Here is a 26637-nt window from a genome sequence, read left to right as displayed (position 1 = left end):
GCTTATGCCCCGCTGTGTTGTCCCTCCAACAGATATCGGGGTGGCTCAAGTCCCCCATGAGGACCAGGGCTTGCGAAGGCGAGGCTGCTCCTCTCTGTCTATACAGGGCCTCATCCGCTCGGTCTTCCTGGTCGGGTGGCCAGTAGCAGACCCCCACTGTAATGTCACCTGTCCCTGCCCTCCCTTTCATCCTGACCCATAAGCTTCTCTGTCAGCTCCTCATCCATCCCCACGCGGAGCTCTGTGCACTCCAGCTGGTCATCGACATCGAGGGTGACACCCCTCCTCGTGTCCCCTGCCTCTCCTTCCTAAAGAGATGGTGTCCTTCCATTCCAACACTTTGTCCGTGTAATTTTTCTTACACACTATCCAGATAACCTGACTGCAGAAGAGCTGATTGTGTAACCGCAGAAAGTCCAAAGGTTTAATTTTTTCCCCCTTTCAGCTCAAGTTCCCCGCCCCCCCCCCCCCCCCCCCCCAAAAATCACCAAAAAAACAAACCCGAGGTGGAATTTCCCCACTTTCCAGCTCAGACCGAAAAGATGACTGCTTTGCAAGACAGGCGAGTGTTTTGGCAGAACCGTGCCGTGCCTTCCCACCTTGCACAGCCGTGGCCCCCCCGGCAGTGGCCGGGATTTCTCGCCAGTGCATATTTTTGTAACCCCCTTTTCCCTGGAAAACAAAAACTGTGGCTTTGCTCGCTTGAGGCAGCCACTGCGTGATGGGGAAAAAATGCAAGCTGGAGAAGGAAGAACACCCTGGGAGAAACATTCCTGATGGGAGAAACATTCCTGATGGCTCCTATCAGATTTGGGAGCTTCGAAACCCATTTTGGCAAGGGAAAAGAAAAGAAGAAAAAGAAAGGAAAAAAAAAGGGAAAATAAGAGGCGCTAAAAAAAATAAAAAGTGCCGTGAAAGGCGAGTTCGGCAGTCGTTACCAAAACCCACACTGAAACCCTGGGGCGGTTTCTCGGCGGTGGCAGGAGCACGAGGAGGTTTGGCCGAAAAAACCCGCCCTGAGCCAGCCCTCCTCCACTTTCTCCTCCTCCTCTTCCTCCTCCGCCCCCCGGAGGCGGCTATATAAGCCCCTTTGGCGGCGTCTGTCTCACATTGTGCCATTCGCTGCGCCGGGAGCTCTTCGTCCCGTCTCAGCAGAACCGTGGCCGGGCCTATAACCGACCCGTTCCCGTCGCCGTCGCGGAGCCTTGCCCGGTGCGGCGGGTCGCAGCGCTCCGCTCCGCTCCGCTCCCGCGCAAGATGCGCTCGGCGCTGCGCGCTGCGCCCCGAAGGCGCTGCCTCCCGCTGCTTCTGCTCCTGTTCGCGGTGCGTGGGGACCGCTTACCGGTGGTGGGGACTCGGGGGGACGGGGACGGGACACGAACGGACACCCGGGGACCCCCTTTCGGTGTTGCGGCGGCATGCCCGGGCTTGCCGCGCCGTCGAGGGGCATGGTCCGCCGGGTTGGGAAAGGGTCCTGGAGGGGACACTAAGGTGGGGAGGGGGTAGAGGGGGTGTTTTGGGGGCTGCCCTGGGCTGGGGGTGCGGATTCAGGCAGGCGAGGGGGTGGTGGTGAACGGGGGGTGCCCCTGGGGTGGGGGGAGCTGGGGGTTTACCTGTGGAGAGCAGGGGATTGGCGGGGGTGTCCCCTTTACCAGCGATTATGGGAGGGGGAGATTGGGGGGTAGGGGCTGGTATGGGTCAGAGGGTATGGGGGGCAAGCTGGGGCGATAGGGGGGCTCACCTGATCCAGGGGCCATGGGGGGTGCAGGGGTTTTGGGGGGCTCACCTGATTTAGGGGCTATGGGGAGAGCAGGGGCTGTGGGGGCTCACCAGGTCTAGGGGATGGTGGGGGGGGGCTGAGGCTATAGGGTGTCTCCCACGGCACAGGGGCGATGGGGAGAACTGAGGCTATAGGGTGTCTCCCACGGCACAGGGGCGATGGGGAGAGCTGAGGCTATACTGGGGGCTCACCTGGGCAGAGTGGGGACCGGGGGGAGTCACCTGGGCAGGGCCCATGGGAGAAGAGCAGGGCTGTGGGGGCTCACCTGGGCAGGTTTGCAGGGCACGGGGCGGGGGAGGGATTGAAGCCGTGGAGCAGCGTGGAGGTGGGACGGGAAGGGTGATCTCAGCCCTGCTGGGTGTGGGGCAGTGAGCGGGCAAGTGCGCAAACGCTTGGCCCGGCGCGGTGCGAGGGCCGTGGGGCTCAGAAGTGACGTGGGGCTGGAGGCTCGCCCTATGGCGCTGCCTGCACTGGAGGGGATTTCCAGTGCCTTCGCTTCCAAGCTTTCTTTGCCATTTGGTGTCGGGATCTCGTGGTGATGCCAAGACCACGCGGGATGTTCGAAAGCGTCAGGGTCGGATGCGGGCAGCTCTGGGCTGCCTGGTGCAGGAATGCTGCCTCTCCAACTTGCCCAAATGTTGTCCAAAGCCTTAGCACCGCTGGCTTTTAGGACAGAAAAATCCCACCTGCGCGTATCATATTTCCCCATGGATTGGGCGTTGCCATAGAGCTCGGAAATACCTAAAGTCTCGTCTCACCTGAAGTCAGGGGAATCCTGCCCAGAGTTTTATCCCGGGGATCCTACCCTGAGTTTTATCCCAAGGCTGGCCTGTAATCCAGCCCAGCGGAGCCGCGGCCCCGGGACACATGGTTGGTGCTCCTGCGTTGGAATTGCTGTCGCTAAAGTCAGCACTGCCTGTAACAGGTTTTATAAGAGGGTCAGCTTCTCTTCCAGTTCCTTCCCTATCAGAGTTTATTTAGACTTGCTTGATAAAGTCAAGCCTTACTAAACCCACCACCTCAAGGCACGCTCTTAACAGCCTTTTTTTTTTACTTTTTCTCCCCTCTTCTTTTTAATAAAAGGGGAGGGGGAACTGATCAGAACTGGTGGTGGCCCACGTGATAATCATACGATATTGTGGCTGCATTTCCTTCCTTCCCTCACCAATGCTTCTTGCATCATGCCTGGACCTGGGCCACAGGCTCCTGAGGAGGAATGCTGCTGAATGTGTTTGTGGGAGCTCAGATTCCATCTGCGGGAAGTCTGGGGGGGAAAACCCCCACATTCGTAAGACCTGTGCCCTTGGAGCAGAGGCATGTCGGGTATCTGCCTGGCATCTTTTTTATCCCTGGTCCTTAACACTGTTGGTTAAGAGCCTCTCTTGCTACAGTCGAGGGCTGCGTACTAATGCTGCATAGATGTTCGCTGATGGTCAGGAGTTCAGCGAGGGGTCTGTCCGCTGCTGTAGGGTCCAACTCCTTCCTTGGGATCGCTTCAGGAGAAAAACAAATCAGAGGTGGAAGAAGGGAAAGTTCAAAGCTTGATGCTTCTCAAAGCTTGATGCTTCCCAGAGCTTTTTCTCCAGACCTGATCATCCAGAAGGAAGAGGCTTTTAGCTGATGAGGGTGTTGGGGATTCCTGTTCCTGGTAATTCCTCTGCCTTGAGGCAACGTTGCTTTCTTGGGATGTTTACTGTGGGTGAAAACTACTCTTGAATACCATTGCGTCTCGCCCACGGCTCCCAGCCTGGCTTCTCCCCGTGCTTTGCAAGACTGATAGGTTAGTCAGGGATGGCAGCCCTTGCCTGCCAAGGGCTCTGTGGTGGGGTGATGTACTGGAACTGCACTTGCTGGGGAAGGTGGTGTGGGCTGATAACCTTATCGTGCACTTGTGCAAACTGTGCTGAGTCGCTTTTTCATGAAAAGCAATGAAATCCTGCACCTAAGGGGCCTTTCCAAACAGCAGATAATGCTGTGTTGTTGCTCTGATCACCTTCACGGCCTACCAGAATTTGAATGGGGAAGAAAGACTTTTCTAATTCCCTTATGGGAACAGTGAGGCAGTGGGACAGGTTGCCTAGTCTCAGTCCTGAAGACTTTCAAGACCAGAGTGGGTAAAGCCCTGAGAGCTGCTTGTGCCTGGGAGGTAAAAGCAAGACTTCTCTCCTAAGCTGGATAGAAAAGCACCCCTTAAACTTGCAAACCCTCCCAGCTGTAGAAAGCAGCAGCGGGAGATGCAGAGCTAGAAGCTGTTGGAAGGATGTGGATTTGATCCCTCCAAGTCAGGGTCTGGAGATGGTCCCGTTTCATGGCCTGGCCCGTCTCCGTGGTGTGTGTGAGTCCGTTGCTGTTCGTAGTGTCTGTGAGTCCGCTGTTGTTTTTTTGGGTGTGCGCCACCCTTTGCAGTCCCGTGATTCAATGCTCACACCCTTCCTTGTACAAGCGCAGGAAGTGTCCGGAGAGCTGGAGGTCCGGGGAGGAGGAGAAGGGGGGGATTGGCTCTGTAGATGGCCAGGCTGGCCCAGGAGATGGACGGAACAGCTTGCATCTCTATTGTTTCAGCCTTTCAAGGCAGCTTCTGACTCACAGAAGAAATATTTGCTTTAAGAGGCAGGTTTCGTGCCCAGTGTATGGGAAGGGAAGAGGAAAGTGCCTCTGCCAGACTGTCACTGCCGTGCAGCACATGGCGTGACCGGGCATCGTTGTTTCCTATAACCCAGGGCAGAGGGGCAGAGGCTGGAGGTAGGGGCAGATTTATATCCATTTATATCCATGGAGTAGCCGTGCCCTGTGCTGGTTGAGAGGCCAAGGGCATTGTCCCCGTTGGGGACATTGGGGTACCCAAAGGCCCCCCAAACCCTGATGGGGCGAGTGGTCATTCCTATTGAGCATCGTCCCCCCCACAGCCGGAGCAACCCAGCTGGTACAGAAAAAGCTGAGCCAGCAGAAAGGTGCGCGGTGAGTTGGCGGAAACGGGGCCGTTGGCTTCCCGATCCGCAGCAAGATAACGCGGAAACACCAGAGGATGTGCTGTCCCCTGGGAGCCTGGAGCAGCCCGGGTGTTTCTTGTGGGCACAGGAGCCACGTACCAGCCTTGACACGGGGCTGGTTTCCTCCCCACAAACGCCCTCCCTGTTCCTCTTCCCTACCCTTCCATTTTCTTCGGTGCTGTTTGTTCATGCGCTCAGAAATTGGGCAAGGAAAGGGGGCCTGATGTTATCCTAAGGAAGCATTAGCGAGCCTTTGCCTTGCTGATAACCTGGCGCATGGGAATCCCTCCGCAAACCTCCTCCTTGTGCTTTGCCAAGGAAATAACCACCCTGGTATGGGGGAAAGTGCTCTTCACCTGCATCAAGGGGAGGTTTGGCCGCTGGGTCCAGCGGCTCTGAGCTGTCCCAGCGCTCCTCTCCTGCTTCACCTGAGCACACTGGGCAGAGCAGCTCTCGCCCTTCTCTTTCTTCCCTTGCCCTGTGGACTTGGGGTGGTTTTTAACCTGGGTTTTTCTATATTTTTTTAACAGGAGGCTTCTTTGGAAACTGCTGCAGCAGCACTGAATAGGAGGGACAAGTTGGATGCCTTGGACCGAAGCAGGGGAGGGGAAGAGTTTTACCGAGACCCAGACAGCGGTCGCTATTGCAAGAAGTGCCCCGCAGGTAAGGTCGTCTCAAACATCGATCACACCATGTGTGGCCTCGCCGTGTTTCTGCCTGCAGAGCCCATGTGTCCTTGCTCCTCGCGAGGAGGCAGTGGGTGCTCCAGCTCTCCCCTGCTCCACTGTCCTGAGACCTAAGGACTCATTATGGGAACATTTTCCTTTTGATGGTTCCCTGTTCACCTCTTAACTTCACTGGCAGTGGAATCAACTCCCTCTCTGCAAAGACATCTCCGTCCTGTGCTGTATGTTCACAGATACACCCTTTGTTTCTCCTCCTCTTCCCCAACCACCCTTTCTTGCAGGCACTTACGTTGCAGGGCAGTGTGAAGAGCAAAATGGCTCCAGCAAGTGTTTGCCGTGTAAAGAAGATGAATACATCGAATACCCAAACAGCTTTACCAAGTGCCTTGGCTGCCGGACGTGTAGGGAAGGTAGGAGCTGGTGTGTAAGAGGGCGATGCGGGCTGATAGCAGTGGCTGGGTTCAGCTGACTGGTGACCTCTCAATTGAAGAGCACGGTCACCTGCAGCATCCCCAAAGAGTGGCTCAGGCTGCGGGGAGCAGGTTGGGTCCGGAATTGGTGCAGCGGCTTGTGCCAGACCTATGTCTCTGTTCAATGCAGCATCCCTTGTGCAAAGCTTGGACACGAGACCTCCAGCAAGGACCAGGAGGATGGGGCTCACGGCAGCGTTGTAGGCTGCTGGTGGAGCTTTGATGCAAGCATTGCTTTTCTCTTGGGCACGGTGAGGTGTGGGGCAGGAAAGGGTAAGACTGAAACTCAACAGCAGAGAGTGACTTGGTCTTCCCCAGGCTTGCGGGTCAGCTCGCGTTGTTAGCCCCATTAACGAAGGAGGCGGGTGGAGGAGCGTGGTGCGGAGGGGCTGGGGTAGACCTGTCTCTCCTCTCGCCAGCAGATCAGGTGGAGCTGAGCCCCTGCCAAGCTGTCAGGGACACGCAGTGCGCCTGCAAGAACGGCACCTTCTGCTCCCCGGACCACCCCTGCGAGATGTGCCAGAAGTGCCGGCCCCAGTGAGCTGAGTGACATGGTGGGTCCTGCTGGGGTCCGTGCTGGGACCCCCAGCCGCTGAGCCTGCCCTGTCTCCCCCTTTCCCAGGTGTCCCAAGGACGAAGTGGAGCAGGCTCCCTGCACGCCGCACAGCGACCGCCAGTGCGGTCCTCCCACCGGCACCTTCTCCGGCTTATCTAGTAAGTGGGGGGCTGCTGGAGGAGGGGAGACGGGCTGGGGGATGGAGGTGTGAGCTGCTGCTGAGAAGACCAGGAGCAGCTCCCCACGCAACCTCTTTTATCCACTTTAGCCAACTTGATCGCAACCATCGTAGTGGTGGTATTTGTGGTCGTGTTTGTGCTCGCCTTACTCGTCTGCAAGTGCTGCTGCCGACGTTCCCCAGGTGAGCACCGGGTGCGGGGGAGCCCCAGAGCGCTCGCTCTGGCTGGGGGGGGGGTCTGCGTGGATGTGGGCTGGGTGGGAAGAGGGACCTGCCTGGGAGAAGAGGGATCACAACACGGTTTTCATCTTCCAGGGGACGGGAGAGACCTCAGCGGGAAGTCCTGCAGCGTAATGGTGAGTTGCCGGGATGGTAGAGGGGGTGGCAGCTCCGTTTGTGGGGTCCCCCGTGCCCTTCGCTCCCCACTTTGCCTGCAGCTCCTGGGAGGGCTGGAGGAGCAGGGGGACGAGTCTCGCCCCTGCAGGGATGTGGTAGACCCGAGCCAAGCAGAGGAGGGTCTCTGGTAGTGCCCTGCTGTATGTGGGGTGCTTGCAGCCCCCTCTCCAGTGCCATTAACCCTTCCCCGGCAGAGGTGCCGGCGCATCTGGGGACCCCGGGTTAAAGGGAGGGCTGCGTTATACCGGGGCCCCTTCAAGCTCAAGGTGAGCAAGCGAGCCGTGCCCTTGAAACCACGGCAGGGTGGGTGCCACCGCCGTAGACGGCATCCCTGAGGGGTCGGCGTGAGCTCTGCCCTCCCGGGACCGCTCAACTCGGCTGGTTTGTGCTTTTCTCCTACTGCAGGACTACCTGTGGCGGCAGCTGACGAGGTACCAGAGGGGAGGCCTGGGGACGCAGGACAATATCCGCAACGAGCGGTTCTCCAGGGATCAGCTGCTCCCCAGGGCTCCCGGTTTGGTGACTCCCAGTGCTCCGGGGCCAGAGGTACGTGAGCGTGCCCCTCTGCTCCGTCGTGCTCAGCCGAGGTCTGATGCTTTCCTCTGCCTACACCAAGCTGATCAGCCTGGGGGGTTTCCAGGGCTGGACTACGGTTTCTGCACAGAGACTGCAAGGGGTCTCTTGTTCTGGGTTCAGGACTGCAAAGTCTGCTCCTTGCAGTCAGCTGCCAGAGTCTTCTGCAGATTTAACACTGATACTGAGCAAACAGAGAGCTCTTCTCCCCCTGGCCAGGACCCATGAGGCAGCTCTCCCCTGCTCGTGGCCTGCTGTCATCCCAAATTAGGAAACCATGGGTGTCCTGGGGTGAGGTGGTGATCTCCTGCCCCAACAGCCCCCGGGGAGAGGGAGAGGGTCTCCAACCCCCCCGTTAAAGGGGCTTGGGGACAGCGTTGGTGCCAGGGCTTGGTAGGTGCTATAGGACGTTGTCTTTCCAGGTGGTGCCGCCGAGGAGCTCACATCCCAGTGTGAAACCCAGGAGGAATCTGGTTCCAGTGCAAGGAAAAGATCCTGTTATCCGTAAGTGTTGGGGCCCAAGAGATGTGCTGGGGGGTAGGGAGGGAGTGAGCCTGCAGGATGAGCTTTCTGGGCAAAATGCATTCTGAGCCAGCAGTCCGTTCTCTACCCTGTTCTCTGAGCTCTTCCCTTCGCCCCTCTAGTTTTGAGACGCTCTTTTGACATCTTTGCCCGAGAAGTACCCTGCAAGGACTGGAAGAGATTTGGCCGAGCCCTTGAATTGCTGGAGAACGACATTGCCCTTGCAGAGATGAACGACAGGTATTCGCTGGAGCCCTTCTTCCAGATGCTCAACACGTGGCAGAACAGACAAGGGATGAACGCCTCTGTGAACATGCTGTTGGAGACCCTGCACCAGATCAATCTCGGAGGGATCGCAGAGGACATCTCCTCCAAGCTGGTCCAGCAGGGATCTTTCCAATACGAAGTGAGCTGAGGAGCAGGGCAGGCCCTGCCTCTCCCTACTTCAAGCTGAAGCCGTGAATACCTCTAAGAACACTTGAATTTTATCTTTTTATAGCCCTCCTGTGGCTCCTCTCTTTTTGAAGCCATTGTACAGTTCAGCTGAGCCCAGAGGATTTGATCCTCTCATGAAGTACAAACCTCGTGGTCCTCTCTGCTGAAGCTATGGGCTTGACATTGGTGCTTCCTTATGAAATCCAAGCCGGTGCCTTGATTTCACTGGGTCAATGCAAAGAGCCTAAAACTATTGCAAGCTGCCTCTGGGACTGTCTCGTTTGGAAGTGCTGGTACTATACGGACATCTTCAGGATCAGTGCAGAGAAGGGCCTTTGCAGGTTGCAGGCATCCCTGTGGTTTTTTAACTGGATCATCCTTTATTGGAGGGTTCCTGGCGTCATGCAATGGCTTCTGCTTGTAGAACATCTCTAAGCTGGCCAGCAAGCTTAATACTGTATGCTTGATGGGGAAGCATTAACTGGGTTCTCGGGGAACTTTCTCAAAGCTGTTGACTGAATTGTATTTTAGGTGATAGTAGTTCTGCTTGCTGTTAGGAATCAGTTTGAAACTGGACTTTGAGGGGAGGGTGGGAATGATTTACTTGCTCTGTGATCACTGGGGTTGCCTAAGAAAAGGGTCAGTGCGGGGAGCGAGTGAGCTCCTCCTCGGAGCAGGATGGCATACATGGGCAGCAAACCATCGGTGTGCCAGAAACCTCCTTCTCCATGACCTCGGTCAAGTCGGTTAGTTCCCATTCCCTTGGCCGTGGGGTGGCTTTGCTGTCCCTGCCTGTCCCCAACCAGTGAATACACTGAGGTCTGAGCCAGGCCGTGGGTACCCGCCGTCCATCCTCCAGCTGGATGGGTTGCTCCTCAAACACTTTGCCCCTTGCTCTGGCTCTCACACATAGCTCAGGGACAACTTGGCTGGAAAAACTACTGCATTACTTGAGCTGACTACATGTGCTGCCACCCTGGTACAGCCCAGCCCACCAGGACCCACCAGACTAGATAATCTGTACGATCCCTTCTAACCCAAACCAGTCTGTGATTCTGTGACCTTCCCCAGCGTGGTGGGAGAGTGCGAGGGGCATTGCCAGCCCCTCTCCGTGGCCAGGGCTGCCCTGTGCTGCAAAGCACCCGTCCCTCCCGCTGCCACCCCTTCTCCCCCCTCCTTACAACACTCAAAAAACACAAGCAGACAGTTTGTATTTATGTATTTATTTAGTAATTGTAAACATGTACATATATTAACTTAAAAGCTAATATAAAAATAGTGGTTTTTTACTATGCATGATTGTGTGTTTTTATACAGAGCTCTGGCCCAGCCAGTTTGCTATTTCCAGTTTTTACATGTCTCTTTATGAAGGAAGAATAAACTTTTAAAAAATCCTCCTGATTTCTCATCTTTTTTTAAAATTTTTTTTTCCCTTGCTCTGCCACAACGCTGGCGATGGTCTGTTCTAGGTTTCAGTGGGCACCAAAGGAGCTGGACCAGATGCTCAGCAGCTGCTCCGCGTGGCACTGAGGACCCAGCCCGTGGCGTTAGTGCTCTGCCACACCGGCATCCTGCCAGGAACGGTCCCCACCAGCGATGCTTCTACCAGGAAAAGTCCCCAGCAGCCAACCTGGGCTCTGCCTTTACACCTATGCCATGAATCCCGTGCTCTTTTAAGTCGCCTGCAAAAGCAGGAGGCTGAAACCTCAGTCCCTTGGGTGTGCAGGGGCTGGGACCCCGGGGCCAAACGATGCTGCTGACCCCTGTGACGGAGCTGCTGCTGCTGCTGGGGGGGGGCCGCGGTGCTCCCGCTCCGGCTACACCCAGCCAGGGCTCTGTGTGTTGCAATAGCCGTGTTGCAAATCCATGCAGTGCTTAGTGAGAAAAGGGTTCTGCTCGCCCCAGAAAGCCCCCTTGAGCTGCCTGCCAGCCTTCGCACTGCAATTGGGTTTATCGAGAACGCAGGGCTGGGGCAAGTGCTAAAAGCAGGAGCTTTTGGTGACCTGCCAGGAGGCTTTGTGCCTGAGGTCCTGTTCCGGGCAGCCCCACGTGCCTCCCAAGCATGCAAACCTGGGCAGGGAGCTCCTGCAGAGCCAGGCACATGCAGGATTTAATGCCAGGACACAGGGGCTTGGGTCCTGACCTGGGGAAGGCAAACAGGGCTCAGAAGCAGTGGCGAGCGCTCAGATTTGAAAGGGAAAGAAACTTCTCGTCCTACCTCCTCGCTGGTGCTGCAAAGTGTGAAAACACCGAGTGTAAGCTCACTGGAGCTGCAACCTTGCTCCTGCATCTGTGGCTGAGGATGAGCGTGCGAAATGAATGACTCCGAGGTGCTCTACCGAGGCCAGCCGGGAAGAGGAGCGATGCTGAGCAGGAGGGGACACCACCAGGAGCATCCCTGCCAGAGCATCCCTACGTGCTCGCTCCGGCAGCAGCCTCTGCCAGGGATGGGCTCAAAGGAGCTTTCCCGTTCCCAGCTGGGGAGGGCGAGCGGAGGTTTGGGTCCCTTCTGCTCACCCACCCTGCCTGGAAATCCTGCAAAGCCCCTGGGCCCATGCTGCCATCTCCTGCTGGTACCTGCTGTGTTTGTGCACCTACAAGGACACAGGTGGGACACGCAAAGTTAGTCGGATGGTAAAGCCACCTCTCGTTGTACAAGGCTTTTTGACGGCCGGATCCTGCAACGCTTCTCCACTGTCCCTGTCCATCCCGGGAGCGCTGGTGGAAGGGTGCTGGTGTCACCCCGAGCAGGGCACAAGGCTGCCCTGTGTCCAGCCGCTTCCTCCCAAACACACAGGGACCACGCTGGGCTTTTAAAATACCATTTATTACAATGGAGCCTTCCAGGCTAAAATCCCAAGCCAAGGGCCTGGGGTTGGTTTCTGGTGTGGCAGGTTGCAGGGGTGGGTGGGTGTGGGATTGTTGGTTTGTTGTTTTTTTTTGCTTTAAGTTTTTCTAAACTAAACCAAAAAGTTAAGAGGCAGGGAGGAGAGAGCTCCTGTCCCCTCCTGCTCCCCGAATTGGGACAGACCCCACTTGTGAGCAGAAGGAAGGATGCTGTAGTGCCTTGAAGCATTTGGGGACCGGGGTCCCCTGCACCCTGCCTGACCCTGCTGCAAGTCGAAGGGGGGTGGCAGGACCCCCCCAGCGGCTCCGGCCGCCCAGGGTGGCGAGATGCCATCAGACAAACCAACCATATCCCGCAGCCTGTGGTTACAAATTAAACTGGAAGCGGGATGGGATTCTTCTTCTTCCTCATGCTGCTGATGTTCAAAAAAAAACCCCAAAACCAAACCCAACCAAAAAACCCCAACCAAAACAAAATAAAACCACAACACAGCCCTCGTGCTCCTGTAAACATGAGTTTCTCCTGCTGCTCGGTCTCTGCCAGTCCTGCAGTGCGCTGCCAGCTGCGGCGCGGGGAGAGCAGGGCTCCAGGAGCGCCGGGGGCTGGCGCCCGACCCCGAGCCCCTCCGCAGGGACGGGCCCCTGCTACCACCACCTCCTCTGGGGCTTCGGCCGGTGGCGTCCGCTCCACGCCTGATGCTGGGGCAGATCACCCCGCTCTTCCTCCTCCTCCTCCTCCTCCCCGTCGCCTCCCAGGGATGCTGGAGCCAGGGCAAGGACGGGCTTTCAAACCACAGCTGAGGAGGAGGAGGAGGAGGAGGAAGAGGAGGCTGTGGCTGCCGACGATGAAGGAGAGGAGGAAGGGGAGGTGGAGGCGTTCCAGAAGAGCCATCGCCTCTTGGGCTGCCGTTTGAGGTGGAGGTAGTCTTCCTTCTCCCGCTCCTTCTTCGCCCGCTGGTAGTGATCCTCCTCCTTCAGGTACCACACCGGCGGCCAGCGGTGCTTCTCGAAGTACTCCTGGTTCTCTGCGGGGAGACGGGGGGGGTGAGGGCAGTGCCGGGACCACCAGGACCCCCATCATCCCACTCCGGCCCCCGCTCACCTCCTGACATGGCCTTCATATCCCGGGGGAACTTGCGGCAGACGTTGTTGTAGTTGGTGCAGATGTGATGGAGGCACCAGTCGGCAAGCTGGTAGGCGCAGTGGAACTGGAAGAGATGGAGCCCGCGTCAGAGCCACCATGGCACGGACCACTGGGGAAGCAGGAGGGATTCACCCTATTCCTCCCACGACATCCAAGACCAGACCCGGTTGTCCTCTCTGCCAGGACAACATAACCCCCCCGAGCTGCCAGACCCCTCTTGCATGGCACCACCTTGCTCCATCCCCATCCCTGCCGGCACGGGCTCCTGTCCTACCTGAGCCAGCTCCAAGAACACAAGCACGTCCCCGTCGATGTCCACCATCATCTGCGCCGCCTCCATCAGACCGGTGACGGTGTACTGCTCTGTGGGGGACACAAAGAGTTAACGGGGTGACAGCAGAAGCATCGCGCTGCCACCGAGCTTGGGGACGATGGGGGGGGACGACGCGACACCGTCACCGCCTCGACTCACCGGTGAGAGCCACCAGGTGCGGCAGGCAGAGGCGGTTGGCGAGGATGATGAGCTTCATATCGTCAAGGTCGGGGCTGGAGCTGAACTGCCCCGTGTAGAGGTACTCCAGCACCGCCCGCATGCAGCTCTTGCTGGTGTAAGGAAGTGCCACCTGGGAGACACACACCGCTCGTCACCCCACGGCCGTCCCCGGCTGTCCCACCGTCCCGGGACAAATCCCGGGGTTCCTCCTCACCTCGTTGGTGGAGCTCTCCACAAAGGGGCCGCCGAACATCGCGGCCATCCAGTCGCAGCTGGAGATGAGCAGGGGCTTGTGGGCACTGATAGCACCGTCATCCAGCACGAAGGTGACATCTGGGGACAAGGAGAGGGATGCTACTGGGACCCGTCCCCATTACCCGGGGGCTCAGCCACCCCCTGCCACAAAACGTCTCGCACCGGGGACAGCGGAGGGAAGGGATAGAGCCTGGCATATCCTATAATTTGTCCTAAGCACGTCTTTTTTTTTTTTTCCCCCCCCCAACGTCCCCCGCCAGCTCAGAGGAGCTCAGGGAAGGGCCGTGGCAGGGCTCTGGCTCTTCTGAGGGATTTTCCCAAGACTTACCATGACACATTTGAAGGCAAAGGGGAAAACCCCGGGAATCAAATGTCTCGCCCAAGCTTGAGTCCTTGGGAGAGCTGGGAACAATGCTGGGGATCTCCTGCCCCCCTCCCCCCCCAACTCTGCTCTCCACCCTGGACGACGGCTTCTCCCCGAGGTGCACCAGGGGCCAGCACACATCTGTCCCCTGACAGTGACAGCTTGACCACATCAAGGTCCATCGTCACAAAACAAATTCAGCCGGAGGGAGGCTGGGACAGTGACAACCCCCTGGGACGTCACCCTGCGGCACCGCAGCACAAGCCGGTGGCACGTGGTGCTTGGCGGAAAGCTGGGGAAGTCCTACCAAGGGCACATTGCTCCTCGTAAATCAGATGACCCTGTGAAAATCTGGGCCTGGGAGGGAAGGAAGTCGCCTTTGCTGCTCTCCCGTAAATAAACAGAGCTGTCAGACAGGCTGGGGAGCCGGAAACCCTGGGGAAGGGCCATTACACTCACACTTTCTGGGGAAAAAAGAAAAAAAAAAAAAAAGCGCTATAAAAATCCCAGAAACGCAAAGTGCGATCAAAAACCCCAGGGAAGACGAGTCAGCGCCTGCTGACCCGTGGCACGGCTGCTCCGCTCACGCATGGGGCAAAGCCAGGAGGTCCGAGCCCCCCATGCATCTGGCAGAGCCCCCGCCAAGGGAGAGCGGGGTGCTGCGGCTGGTCCTCCCCCTCGGCCCAGAGTCGTACCCGAGAAAGTCCCCTTGGCCAGGCATTCCTTCACCCGGTTGGTCCTCCGGACATGGAAGGCTTTGGTGATCTCCTGGTTCATGAACGCCTCGTTGTTGAGGATGTTGGCCACCATCATGCGGAGGTCGAAGACCTCCAGCAGCTCAGCGATGTGAGCAATGTGCATGAGGTCCCGCTCGTTCTCATCCAGCTCCCCTGTGTACAGGTACTTCAGCACGGCCCGGAAAGGACCTGGCTGGATGGAAGCATCCATCTTCACCACCACCATGAGCTTGGACTTGTAGGTCAGCGGGTCTTCTGCCATCTCCTCCTGGATGCTGGTGAAAGCCCGGCTCCAAGAGGAAAGGTCCCTTCCCCGCCGCAGCCCACGCTCCCCGTTCTCGTAGCGGTTGCCCCGCAGGATCCCATCACTGGTGGAGGCTCTAAGGCACGGTTTTCGTTGGCCGGATCCGGCCTCCTCGGTGCTCTCGCAGATGTCAAAGCTCGCGGCTCGGAGGAGGAAATCCCGCCCGTGGTGCCTCTCCTCTTGGTGCAGCATCCGCTCGGCAGCCGCGGTGACAGCCACCCCAAAGCCATGGCCCGCGGCGCTCTGCTGGTCCTCCTCGCTCAGGTCCATGAGGAACAGGTCGTAAAATTTGGAGGAGGAGGTGGAGAGGTAGATCTTGTGTGCGTAGATTTTGATCTTCTCTTGCAGCACCAGGATGACGTCTGCGCACAGGGGGTCCTCCAAGAGGTGGGCTGGGCGCTCCTCGTTGTTGGAAGGGGGGTCCGGGACGATGATGATGGGCGGAGGGGGCCTGGGGGGCAGGAAGGGGGCTTGGAGAAGAGGCCGCTGCACGTTGCGGAGGTGGGACTTCCAGAACTGCAGGTGACGGCGGGAGATGAGGGCGGCACGGATGGCATTGTCAAAGACGTCCTTGATGCCGAACTGAGCCACCACGCTCGTCTCGTAATAGGGGATCCCCAGCTCCTTGGCTACCTCCCTCCCCTTCTCCGGGGGAAGGATCTCGTTAGGTTTGATTGGCCTGAAAAAGAGGGGAGATAACGAAGAGACCTCTTCAGATGCATGATAAGGAGAAAGCATTGGGCAGACGCGGACGTCTCCGGGGCACAAGAGTCCCACCTGGCCAAGGGTCGCCGTGCCCGATTGACGGCCTCCAGGTCGGCATAGCGCAGGTCGAGCTGGCAGCCCACCAGGATGACGGGCGCGCGGGGACAGAAGTGCTTGATCTCTGGGTACCACATGGTCTTCACATGGTGCAGGGAGTTGGGGTTGGCGATGGAGAAGCACAAAACCACAACGTCGGACCTGCAAGGAGAGGAGGGTCAAGGTCCGGCTTGGCGACGGAGCCAAGCCCGCCGTGCTTTGGCGTTGCCCTCCCTCCCTGCCCAGGGTAGCACGAGGCTCTGCCTCTCCCCTACCTGCCATAGGCAAAGCGCCTATCTTTGTGGTGGTCACCAAAAGTGTCCCAGAGCCGCAAGGACACACTAACATCGTCTACCACATCCCGGGAGCGCTCCAGCACCTGCGGGAACAGAAACACCATCCAGCTCCCGAGTCCTCGAGCCCTGCAAGAGCAGGGTTGTCCCCACCACGTGCAGGGTACGGAGGAGTAATTCACAATTCCGCTGCGGGAAGGATGCAACTCCATCTCCTCGGGGTTCCCACGTCATGCCCATGAACTGAGCCTCCCCCCCCACATCCCTGCCCTGCTCCCCGACTGCCCTCACCTCCTGGCAGACGCGGTACTGGTCGATGGCCCACACCGTGGGCACGTGGGTGGCGAGGAGCTGGTACTGGGTCAGCGTGGCATTGCAGGCGCGGGCACAGATGAGTCGGGTCTTGCCCACCGCGTTGTCCCCGACCACGACGCACTTGATAGTTTCTACGTTTGGCCTCTCATAATCCATGTCAGAATCCATTAATTGGGACCTGCAGGGGGAAGGAGGAGGGGGGTGGTCAGGGAATAAAGCCGGGACAAGCTGGGGGGGGGGGGGGGCTGTCTCCAGACGGGACGGGATGCCGAGGGGGTCGAAGCAACAAGATGATGCCGATACTCACGTTCGGAGCTGCCAGCCCCTCGCAGCACGGGGGAAGCTCTGCAACGACCGGCAGCCGGGAGCCCCAGCGAAGGCAGGGAGCGAAGGCAGCTGCCCACCGCTCCCCGCCAGTCCCCTTTAAAATTTAATGTTCTCGTGGCAGCGTGCGTTCTCTGCCGCACGTCAGACACATGCCCTGCGTTTGATTCGACCCTCCTCCCTCCCCGTCTCTCTGGCCCTGGCTCATGCTTGTTCATGTGAGATGAGGCCTTTTTTTTTTTTTTTTTTTCCCCTCCTCCTTTCCCCTTTCTCCCTCACCAGCATTTTTGCAAACGAAGCTTCCAGATCCGCCCGACCGAGCGCACACCCGGGCACTGCCAGCCTCACCGGCTGCCAGTCTTGGGGGAGCACCAGGTCTATCCCTTGACACCAACCTGCCCCGGCTTTTCCCATCCCATTCCCAGAGGGGATATTTGCTTCCAGCTAAGAGCAGCAAAAGAGAAGAAAACTCGTTATATTTCCAGGAGGCTTTGGGAAGGCTCCCAGCATCGCTGGCCTCCCAGGACCAGGTGTGACACAAACCCCCCCGAGAGGGAGGTTGGTGCTACGGGTGCTGCGAAGCCCATGTGAAGCGCCCGTATCTGGCAAACGGGCGTCCCCAGGTGTAGCACCCTTTGTCTGTTCAGAACCCCAGAGTTTAAATCAGCCAGAATTAACTCATCACAGCATTAAGCAAGGGATTTATGAGATTTCCAGGGGGAAGAGCAGGGAGGAGACGGAGGGAAGGGGAGAAGGACAAAAAAAAAAAAAACCATCCCAATTGCTCTGAACTTCTCAAAGCTGCAGATCTCTCCCCCCCCTTGTCACTCCCTCCTGGCACCAGCCTCCCGAGCTGCTATAATAAACCACCAGCGCAAAGGCTCAGTGAGCTAAAATACCCGGTAACGATGGCAACCGAGCCCTGCACGCGGGGACCACGGACGCAGTTCCCTAAACTAGCAGCCTGGCAAGGACTTTCCAATGTTAGCACCTCCTTCCCGTGCGCAAGCTCTCTGAGCACACCTGGCTACACCAGCCCGGAGGAGACGGCACGTGAGAGGGCTCAGCACCAAGCAGGACTGAGCCACAAGCCTTGTGGGCAAGCGTAGGCAAAGGCGGGTGGCACAAATCCAGGTCGCTTTAGGTGCCAGCGCTGAGACATCGGCTGGTCCCAAGGCAAAACTTCTCCGAGTAGTTGTCGCCGCATGCCACGTCCCCTCCATCCTTTGGGATGCGGGGAATGCTGTCCGCTGAGGGCATTGAAAACCAGGGACAGCAACCTCCTTGGGCTCTGCACAGCAAAAAGGAGTCAGAGCAGGTTGACTCCTTCCCCGTTAGCCCCTGGAAATGAATTTCCATCTCACACATCCCCATCCACCGCTGTTCCCAGTCTCTTGCTCCTCCCGGGAATCAGCTTTGCTCTGTAGGGCCAGGAGATCTCCAGGGGGGTGGTTAGTGCTCAGGGAGCTTTGTTGCGGTTATTTTTAGGGCCAGCCATGCTCTCAAGTCGGCCGAGCTCACTCAGACAGTGGGTCGAAGGCACACAGAGATGACAACTGCGGTTGGCAGTCTGGATGCTTGCCCCGCACCCAGCCAAGCACCGGGGACTTGGGAGCCCGCTTGGGAAGTCCGGTGCCCCGAGGGAATTAAAGGCTAAATCCTAATGGGATCAGCGTCTGCGATGAGGAAAGGAAGAGGGGGACAGCAGTGGGCACAAAATGCAGGCTCCAAATAAAGCAAAAGCATGCTGGGGAACTCCGGCAGCCCCATGGGGGTAGCTCACAGCCCCCCACCCATGAGACATCACCCCAGGAGGGGGCTGAGCCTCTTTGCAGGGACAATTTCAGCAGCACCATGCCACCGCCTCTGCAGCCCCCCTCTCCGCCTTCCCCACCATCACCTCTCTCCCCGGGGACGGTTCTGAAACCCACCAGAGAGCAAAAAATAACCAGAGATGTCAAGACATCAGAGTTCTGCCCCCCCCCGCAACAAAAGCCCTTCTCTGGGGAGCAAGGCCGCTCCAGCCAGCAGCCCCCCCAGCCCCGCTCTCCCGCCGCAGTCCTGCACCCAAACTACGGGCATCCAATTCCCATCCCTCCCCTCCCGCAAGGAGAACCCCAAAATTGCTCCTTCCCGGCTGCCCAGCCTGCTGTTGCCAAGGCAACTGCACCATCACCCCGGGAGCCGTCGCCTAGCAACTCCCAGGCTAAAAATCCTTCATCCCGCACCTCGAGAGGGGAGGAGAACCCCCAAAACCCGGGGGGGTTGGAAACCACCCCAAAACAGCAGCAATGCACAAAAATAACGCGGCAATTCCCGTGACCCTCCTGGCAACTGGGGGCTGGGGGGGGGAGGGAAGATGGAGTCTGGGAGGTCCCACGGAGGCAGTTGGGGCTGTGCAGGCCGTGGGGGGGGGTAATGGGGGTTCGGGGGTGGTGGTGGTGTGGGAACTGGGCCCCAAGAGGGGCTGCAGCACGGCCGGGCCCGGTCACGGCATCGGCACTGGGGGATGCGGCTGGCCGGGGGCACTGGGAGCGGGTGCGGGACATTGCAAGGGGACCGGGGGTGCAAGGAGTAGTCGGATTGTGGGTGGGGGGCAATGCAAGGGGGTCGGGGAGCACCAGGACTGGGTGAGGGGCATTGCAAGGGGGCCAGGGGTGCTCGGAGCAGCAGGATTGGGGGTGCGGGGCATTGCAAGGGGGCTGGGGAGTACTAGGACTGGGTGCAGGGCATTGCAATGGGGCCGGGGGTGCTCGGAGCAGCAGGATTGGGGCTGTGGGGCATTGCAAGGGGGCTCAGGAGCACCAGGACTGGGTGAGGGGCATTGCAATAGGGTCTGGGGGTGCAAGGAGTAGCTGGATTGGGGGTGCGGGGCATTGCAAGGGGGCTGGGGAGCACTAGGACTGGGCGAGGGGCATTGCAATAGGGCCGGGGGTGCTCGGAGCAGCAGGATTGCGGGTGCGGGGCATTGCAAGGGGGCCGAGGAGCACCGGGAGCGGGTGCGGAGCTTTGCAAAGGGGCCGAGGGTGCTCGGAGCACCCAGATCGGGGGTGCGGGACGTCGCAAGGAGGCTGGGGAGGACCTAGGCCGGGGGTGCGGGGCATCGCAAAAAGGGCTGGGGGGTGCGGGCTGCACCGGGGCCGGGTGCGGGGCATTGCGCGGGGGCTCGGGGGTGCACCCAGGCCGGGGGTACGGGGCATTACGAGGCGGCGGTGGGTGCATCGCGAAGGGGCCGGGCCCTCGCCGTTCCCCGGGGCCGGAGCAGGATGCGCGGAGGCGGAGCGGGCGCGGCGGAGGATGGCGGGGAGGGAAGGAAGGGGGGGGATGGCGGTGGGTGGGTTATCCCCGGTACTTACACCAACACAGACGAAGCGGCGGCTCCCAGGGGCCGGGACCGGGCTCGCCCCTCCGGACATGGCCACGGCGCAAGTTGCGCGGTTCGTCTCTACGTTCTTCGGTACCGCGCTACGCGGCTTAGGGCCTGGGGCGCGGGGGCCCATCCCGGTATCTCCCCCGCATCCGCGGCCCCGTTAAGGCTGCGTTGCGCGGAGCCCTGCGCGGAACGCTGCGCGGAACGCTGCGCGGAGCGGCGCGCTGCAGTCCGGCCCGCCCCGCCTTTCATTCACAAAAAACAAGCGGCCCCGCCGAGGCCCCGCCCTCGCCCCCCCCATGCCACCGCCCATTGGCTGAGAGAGATCGGGGGGGGGTACTCGGGGTGGGGGTACTCGGGGTGGGGTGGGGGGGGCTGCGGGTAGAGGGGCTGGGGTGTCTTGGAGGGGGACGCCATCCTGCTGCGCTGGGGACCCCCACCCTGCTCCTAGCCCCCCCCCCCCCCGCAGGGGTCTCCATCCTGTCGTGGCCCCCTCCCAATCCTGCCCTGCGTGGGGAGGGTCCCCATCCTGCCCCCCCCCCTCAGTCCTGCCCTGGATGGATCTCCATCCTGCCCCTAACCCACCCCTGCATGGGACCCCCCCCGTAGCCCCCCCCCCATCGCCTGCTGCATCCAACCCTCATCCTGCCCCTGCATCTCACCTCCATCCTCCCTCTGCACCCGACCCTCCCCGCTCCCCCCCAACCTCACTCCTGCCCCCAGGAAGGGGTGCACCCTCTGCCTGCCCCCCCCCCTCCACGACCACCTTTCCCCCCTCCCCTTGTTGCAAAGGGGCTGCGCAGGGCTGCCAGCCCCTGGGGGTCCCAGCCGGGCCCTGCTGCCAGGCTGAGGATGGGACTGTGCCGGATGAAACCCTTCATGTGGCTCCTCAAAAGCCCGAGCCCCCCCCCCCCCCCCCGAGCACCCCCAGCCCCTTGCAGGGCTGGTTCTCCCTGGGGGGGGGGGGGGCAGGCAGAACTGCCCCATCCATCCATGCTCTCCAAGCACAGGCCGCACGCTGCGGTATTGCCTTTGAACCTTAGCCCGCAGTGCTCCTCGCAGCCCCTTCCTCACCCCATAGCCCCCCCCAGGGCTGCCCCCCCCAGCCCCGCCACCCTAGGGCATCAAAAACTCAAGAGTCATCTTTGCAGCGTGGCTGCCGGGAAAGCGTCCGGCACGCTGGCCCCGCTGCTCTGACCCCGTATATCCGCATCATGTGACGCTTCGCCATCCTTTCCCGAGGCTTTCGGCTGCCTTTCCCCCCCCCATCTCCTCCGCCGAGCCACGCTAAGCTCAGCCCCCCCCCCCCCCCCCAGCTCCCTCACTGCTCGGATCAGGCCGGCTCGCAGGCCGTGGCGTGGCCGGCCGTGATGCAACGCCGCGTCAACCGGCGTCAAAACCTCAGCGTTCGCTTCACCTCGCACCTTTGCATCGCAACCCCGGCAGCCGTCCGGCACGGCCCCCCCCAACCCCGGTTCCCCCCCCCTTCAGCATTGCCCCCCGCCTCACCTAACTCGCAGGACGGGGATCTCTCTCTCCATAGCAGAAGGAGATGGAGTCGCTTATTTGGGGAGGGGGGAAGCCCTTTGGCTTTTGAGCCGGGCATAGGCAGCTCCCGGGGCTGCCTCCGTGCCCACAGCGGGACGGCGAGCCGGCAGCGAAGCTAGCGGCTTCACGGCAAAGCTATTTATTTCCCTGCAACGGGAGCTGCGAGCAGCCGAGCTGCAGCTTTGAGCTTTCTTCTTCTTGGAGTGGGTCACGGGGAAGGAACACGTAAAGCTTGTTTGCCAGCCGCATGATTTGGCTTATTTGCTCTCTTGTAGCAGGTGCTTAATTGTGGCATAAAGAGTTCCTGGCAGCTTTCTGGGCAGCCGAATTCCCGCCTGCCCCCCTCCCTGCTAGGCAAAACAAAAGCACAATTGTCACTTTGCAGCCGAAACACCCGGGCTGCAGCGCTCCCACCGACCCCTTTCCCGGCAGAAGGCTTTGCCGGGAGGAGAGAGCTGGTGGTGGGAGGCACCGGCGAGGGCACCGGGGCAGGGGAAGGGGCTCGGGAGCATCTGCGGAGCACGTGGCCGTTACTTGCAGCCCCTCTTCTCCGTGGGAAGAGAAACACAAGTCTCAGCCGACTCGCCGCATCCCACCGCTCCCCAGCGAGCCCACGCTGCGGCATGGCACGGCATGGCACGGCACGGCACGGCACGGCTGCCCACGGCATGGCACGGCTGCAAGGCGATAACTCCCTCAGCACCGCTGCCCCTGGCAGGGCTGTAATTAAAAGGCCATTTGCTCCCTGCTCCCATGTCTCTCGCCAATTTAAGCCTCTTGAACTTGTCCCAGAGGGCTCCCATCTGCCCGGCTCCGTAATCACCCTCGCTCCCAGGCAAAGAGCTCCAAACCCGACGGCTGAGCGCTGGGGGTCACGCTGGGGAGCTCGCACCGCTGGCAGCAAGCATCCCTTCTCACCCCGTAGCATCCTCCTCCCTCCATCTCCCCCTCCCCAGCAAGGAATGAAGCAGCTCTCTGGATATCAGAGACACGAGCGGACATTGCTCCAGCCATGCCCTCCCCAGTAAATTTTATGGCTCTCTAGGCTTTAATGCCCGGAGCATCTCCATCCCTCCCAGGTGCTCCCCGTGCCCCTGCCCAGCCTCACTGGGGGTTGGCATGCAGGTCCCCCAAATTGCAGGGTGCAGGGATGCAAACTCATTTTCCTTTTGCTCCTTGGAGCAGCCAGCAAACGCTCTGCAACTGCTGCAGCCTTCCCAGCTCTGCCCCTGCCAGTGCCCCCTACCCTGATCCCTAAATAAAGCTGAGCTCAGCGTTATTCACCTTGCAGAGGGCTGAAGGACCAAGGCAATGCATCCCCCACCAGCAGCACCCCAGCAAAAGCGGATTTGCAGTGGGGAGACACCCCAACACCCTCCAGCAGCCCCGGACCACACGCTTCCGTGGTCCCCGCTGCCAGAGACCTGCCTTCGCCTTGCTCTGCCCTAAGCCCTGCCGCGAGTTTTCCGCCTTATCCGTGGGGGAACGGAGGCATGTGTCGGAAGGGAGCAAAGAGCAAAGTCCCCTGGAGAAAGTGGCCAGAGGAAAAGTGCCTGAACCGGGAGGCTGGAGGAGCCAGTGCCGCGGCGGGAGGGTACTTACAGGCTGTGAGCCATGGCAGTCATCTTCCCGGTGGGGCTGCCTTTCCCTTGGGTTTCCATCTCTTTCTCTTGGCAGACTCTGAAAGGAAAGGGCAGAAGGGCTCTGTGAAAACACCCCAAACGTGGACGTCCCCCGCTCCTGCACGACGTCACCCCGCTACCCTGGGGACAAAAAAGCTTTGGGAAGGCAAGTCCTGCATGGCCATCTGGGCTGGCCAAGAAGTGTCCTTGTGCGGGGAGAGGGATGTCCCTCATCTACCGAGCGGCTCTGCCCGCCGTCCCTACATCTCACTGCCGGGTCTGCTCTCCCCACGCCACCACCTTCACCGTACAAAGCAGCCGATGGGAGAGACACATAGATACATGCAACAGGCATGCACAAACCCGTCCCTTTCACTGAAGCCCTGCGCTGGGTTTCACAGTGCCAGCATCCTCTCGGCCCCAGTGGCTGGCCAGTGTCGTCAAGGGGTCCCCCAGTACCACTCCCCTGCTCCAAGCACCTTACCCTTGGGCTAAAAGCCTTCTCTGCGGGCACATGCACTCCGAGCAGTGCCTGGCTCCTGGGGCGGCCAGCAGACCACCGAGCCCTCCGGCATGTTTGCTTTGGCCAAAGCTTCCCTCCCGTGAGCTCCGGAGCAAGGCAGGGCAGCAGGGTTCTCCCCTCCTTCTCCTGTCACCAGATCAACGGTGCCTGCAGACGACAGGCTGGAGCAGAGTCCAGCCTGGGCTTCGCTCCTGGCAAAGCCAGCAGACGCCTGGCTCCTGCTGGGAAGTGGGAGTGGGTTTTGGAGACCCACCACAGTGCTTGGTCCTTTCCCAGATCCACCCAGGAAGAGCAATCAGGGTCACCCCTCCATTTTGCTGCTCCGAAAACCACAAATCCTCCAGGTTTTTTTCCTGGGTGATGCTACCAGGGGTCTCCTTGCTCCGGACAGCTGCCCCAGGCATCCGGGTGGGCTCCCGAACCCCATCAGCAGGACTGGGAGAGCTCAGCCTTCCCTCACCGGGCAGCCAGGGAGGGAGAAGGCAGCTTAGACAAATGGTTTTTATGGGCTTAATGTCCATTTGGACCCAGCAGGCAGGAGAAATCTCCGACCAGCACTCTGCAAAAATGGCAAAACCCCACCTGACCATGATGGGGGAACAGCGAGGGCAAAAGGGCCCTGTGCCGCTGGAGACGGCGTAATGGGATGTGCCACCCTGCCGGTGGGGAGAGGACTGGGAAAGAGAGTCCAGGAAAGAGTTGATACCAGAGAGGAAGGTCTAAAACAAGCAAAAAGAGCATTTCTGCACATTTCCTCCCCTGTCCTGCCAAAGCAACAAGGTCTATCTCTGAGCCAGCAGATTGGGGTGCTCTGGAAATTCACTGCACGCACATATTATTACCCAGCCACACGCCTGGATCCCGTCTCCCAGCCCTGAAATACAGCCACCTGATACACCACGGGTGATAACTCATCCTGCCATCGACACCGCTGCAGAATTTCAGGGATTCATCACTCAGTTTATAAATATTTAAACCTGGAAGGAGCCATGTACTCCTGTAAAATGCAACGTATTAGACAAGCAAAGCAAACCTTCCTTTACCCTAGCACAGAGCTAATGAACATCTGGGGCTTTCCAGACAGATCTTTTGCAACTAGAAACCCGGTCAGGGCAAAATTCAAGGTCTCGGTCCACGCGTGCAGGATTTCTGCACCCTCCAGCTGGGACGCATTGGATTTACGGCTCTGACTGGTGCAGAAAGCGCAGCTGATATGAAATTGCAGCTAAGGCTGCTCTTTCAGCTGCTTCCCCCTACCACCCCAGCCAGGTTTTGGGCATGCACGGCCGGTCCCACGCTCGTGGGACGGCTGCAGCTGCAGCCTGAAACATTTACAGGCTCCCCGCCGGCCGGCTGCTTCATGCAGTATTCACAGCCTCATACAGTATTAAGAGCTGCTGACGCCTCGTGAAAAAACTGTGAAAAGCTTCTATTTGGGGAAAGTTCCTCTTATAACGGTGCATCCTGTGGCTTCTCTGTTTCCCTTTTCTCCTGGTTCTCTTGCTAGGGAGAGCAGGGCAAAAATAGGCTGATAGCGTTGCCAACGAGCCTGGGCTCTTCATCAGAAGAGGAAAATAACCCCCTGAGCAAACAACCCCAAGGAATTAATTCTCACATCGCAGCCGGGGAGCTGCTATGGGTGCGGGGTGGGTGTCTGCCTGGTTTGCTGCAGCTTGGAGACCGATGCTCAGTGAGGAGGGGGAAAGCGGAACCTTCCTGGGTCTTGTCCCTGGGTCTGGCTGCAGCCAGCACCCGGCACGGAGCACGGTGCGGGGTCTGGGAGGGCTCGGTGGGGGCCCACATATCTCAACATTTAAAAAAAAAAAAAAAATTAAAAAAAATCAAAGAACAAGGAGTCTGTTTCTAAGCAACTGTCTCCAGTAGGGATGGAGAGCAGAGGAAGGGGAAGAAGCAATGCTGGGTAGGGAGAAAACTTCTGGGGTCCCAGAGCCCCCAGCAAGACCCGAGGGGATGAGGGAGGGAGCGGAGGAGCTGCCCGGGTTTGTCTCAGCAGCGACGGCTGGTTGAAAGGCAGGAAAAGGGGGGACACGGAGGTGTCAAACCACCAGCAGCCAGCACTGGGAGCAGGCCAGTCCCCCCCACCCAGGACAGAGGTTCACGGGTGGGTGAGCGGGAGCATCATCCCCTTTCCTCGCCGCAGAGCCCAGCTGCAAGCCATGGCCCACGGGAGAGCGGCCGTGCCTCGTGCCGTCGCTTGTGCAACAGCACCCGAGCCCACAAAACCACTTCCTACCCTAACGGCTCCCGGCCGAACGAAGCGGCAGCAGGGCTGCCTATCGCCCTGCCAGGTGGTCCGCAGGCAGCGGGAGGCTGCCGGCAAGGCGGGCGGGCAGGGAGGTGATGGCAGCATTTGGTGGCCGTACGGACGTCCCCGGCTACCCGCCAGGAGACATCAACACCCCTTATTGAAGCAGCAAATAGCGGCCACGGAGAGTCACTGGTTTTACCTGCTCTGTTCCCGTGGGAGAGCTGGGTGGCACCCGTCCCACGCTGAAAGGCTCTTCGCCCCCGTAACTCGGTGTCTTCTCGCATGTGGCTCTGCCCGAGCACCCTCCTCTCTGCCCATACCGGCCACGGGCTACTCATTAAACCCGGATTGCCACCAACACGCCCCACAGAGCCCTGTCGAGGCCTGACAGCCCAATTCTCGCCAGCTTGAAGGGGAGCGAAGGGGCAATGAGGGAACGAGTTGCTGAGAGCATCACCTGCTCCGGAGGGTCTGCAGCAGCCCACAGGGCTGGAAACAGCCTGCGGCGGCACTTAAAGCTACTCCTGTGGCACGAACCGGCTCTGCTCCAGTGCAGCCCACCAACCCGTTTCCAAACCCTCAATCCCCACACCCCTTTGCATACCCCTGCAGCTCCCCAGCAAGGCGGAAAAGCCCTCAGCCTCACCATATCCCATCGTCGCTACCGGGGCCAGCCCCGCCAAATCCCTAGGGAAAAAATGGGGGATAAATTTGCTCCAGGCAGTCGGCAGAGTTACCTGCGTGCACTGGCTCTGCACCGTCCCACGGTTCTCCCCCTCCGGTCCAGCAGCTGCCTTGGCTTTCCTGAGGTGCTAACTGGCCTGGACAGGTAGGACTCATTT

General features: G+C 59.6%; 2 protein-coding genes across 9 annotated transcripts; one reads left to right on the top strand and one right to left on the bottom strand.

Annotated features, from left to right (window-relative positions):
- The first annotated feature begins 1114 nt into the window (after positions 1–1114).
- On the top strand, positions 1115–9980 carry LOC104325119 (tumor necrosis factor receptor superfamily member 10A-like). Its single transcript, XM_069801045.1, has 10 exons — positions 1115–1323; positions 5301–5433; positions 5738–5866; positions 6349–6463; positions 6549–6640; positions 6751–6843; positions 6976–7016; positions 7462–7602; positions 8052–8133; positions 8274–9980. Exons 1-10 carry the CDS (start codon positions 1258–1260, stop codon positions 8564–8566), a joined length of 1185 nt encoding a protein of 394 aa, XP_069657146.1. The 5' UTR covers positions 1115–1257; the 3' UTR covers positions 8567–9980.
- On the bottom strand, positions 9794–26637 carry RHOBTB2 (Rho related BTB domain containing 2). 8 transcript variants are annotated; one of them, XM_069801041.1, is made up of 11 exons: positions 26533–26637; positions 22984–23061; positions 16116–16317; positions 15807–15910; positions 15508–15693; positions 14385–15409; positions 13285–13403; positions 13050–13200; positions 12852–12940; positions 12536–12641; positions 9794–12458 (listed from the first exon to the last, which is right to left on the bottom strand). In XM_069801041.1, the coding sequence occupies exons 2-11, from the start codon at positions 23040–23042 to the stop codon at positions 12220–12222; spliced, it is 2280 nt and encodes a 759-aa protein (XP_069657142.1). In that variant the 5' UTR covers positions 23043–23061; positions 26533–26637; the 3' UTR covers positions 9794–12219. The 8 variants fall into 8 exon arrangements, 5 of the variants coding, with proteins under 5 accessions (XP_069657142.1, XP_069657141.1, XP_069657143.1 ...); XM_069801040.1 differs by lacking the exon at positions 26533–26637 and adding an exon at positions 23488–23625; XR_011327589.1 differs by lacking the exons at positions 22984–23061; positions 26533–26637 and having other exon boundaries at positions 9794–10268; positions 10805–12458.

The sequence above is a fragment of the Haliaeetus albicilla genome, chromosome 13 (assembly GCF_947461875.1).
Source record: "Haliaeetus albicilla chromosome 13, bHalAlb1.1, whole genome shotgun sequence".
Lineage (NCBI taxonomy): Eukaryota > Metazoa > Chordata > Aves > Accipitriformes > Accipitridae > Haliaeetus > Haliaeetus albicilla.
This window is presented reverse-complemented; position numbering and strand designations above follow the sequence as displayed.

Bases quoted from the DNA above. Each gene is read 5' to 3' on its own strand.
- RHOBTB2 (XM_069801040.1), bottom strand. From the start codon at position 23,519: ATGTGCCCGCAGAGAAGGCTTTTAGCCCAAGG. The intron at 16,318-22,983 runs GTAAGTACCCTC...TTCCCCCTGCAG, and splicing joins ACTGCCATGGCTCACAGCCT to GTCCCAATTAATGGATTCTG. The intron at 12,459-12,535 runs GTGAGCGGGGGC...GTCTCCCCGCAG, and splicing joins TATGAAGGCCATGTCAGGAG to AGAACCAGGAGTACTTCGAG.
- LOC104325119 (XM_069801045.1), top strand. From the start codon at position 1,258: ATGCGCTCGGCGCTGCGCGCTGCGCCCCGAAGGCGCTGCCTCCCGCTG. The intron at 1,324-5,300 runs GTGCGTGGGGAC...TTTTTTTAACAG, and splicing joins TGCTTCTGCTCCTGTTCGCG to GAGGCTTCTTTGGAAACTGC. The intron at 6,464-6,548 runs GTGAGCTGAGTG...CCCCTTTCCCAG, and splicing joins TGCCAGAAGTGCCGGCCCCA to GTGTCCCAAGGACGAAGTGG.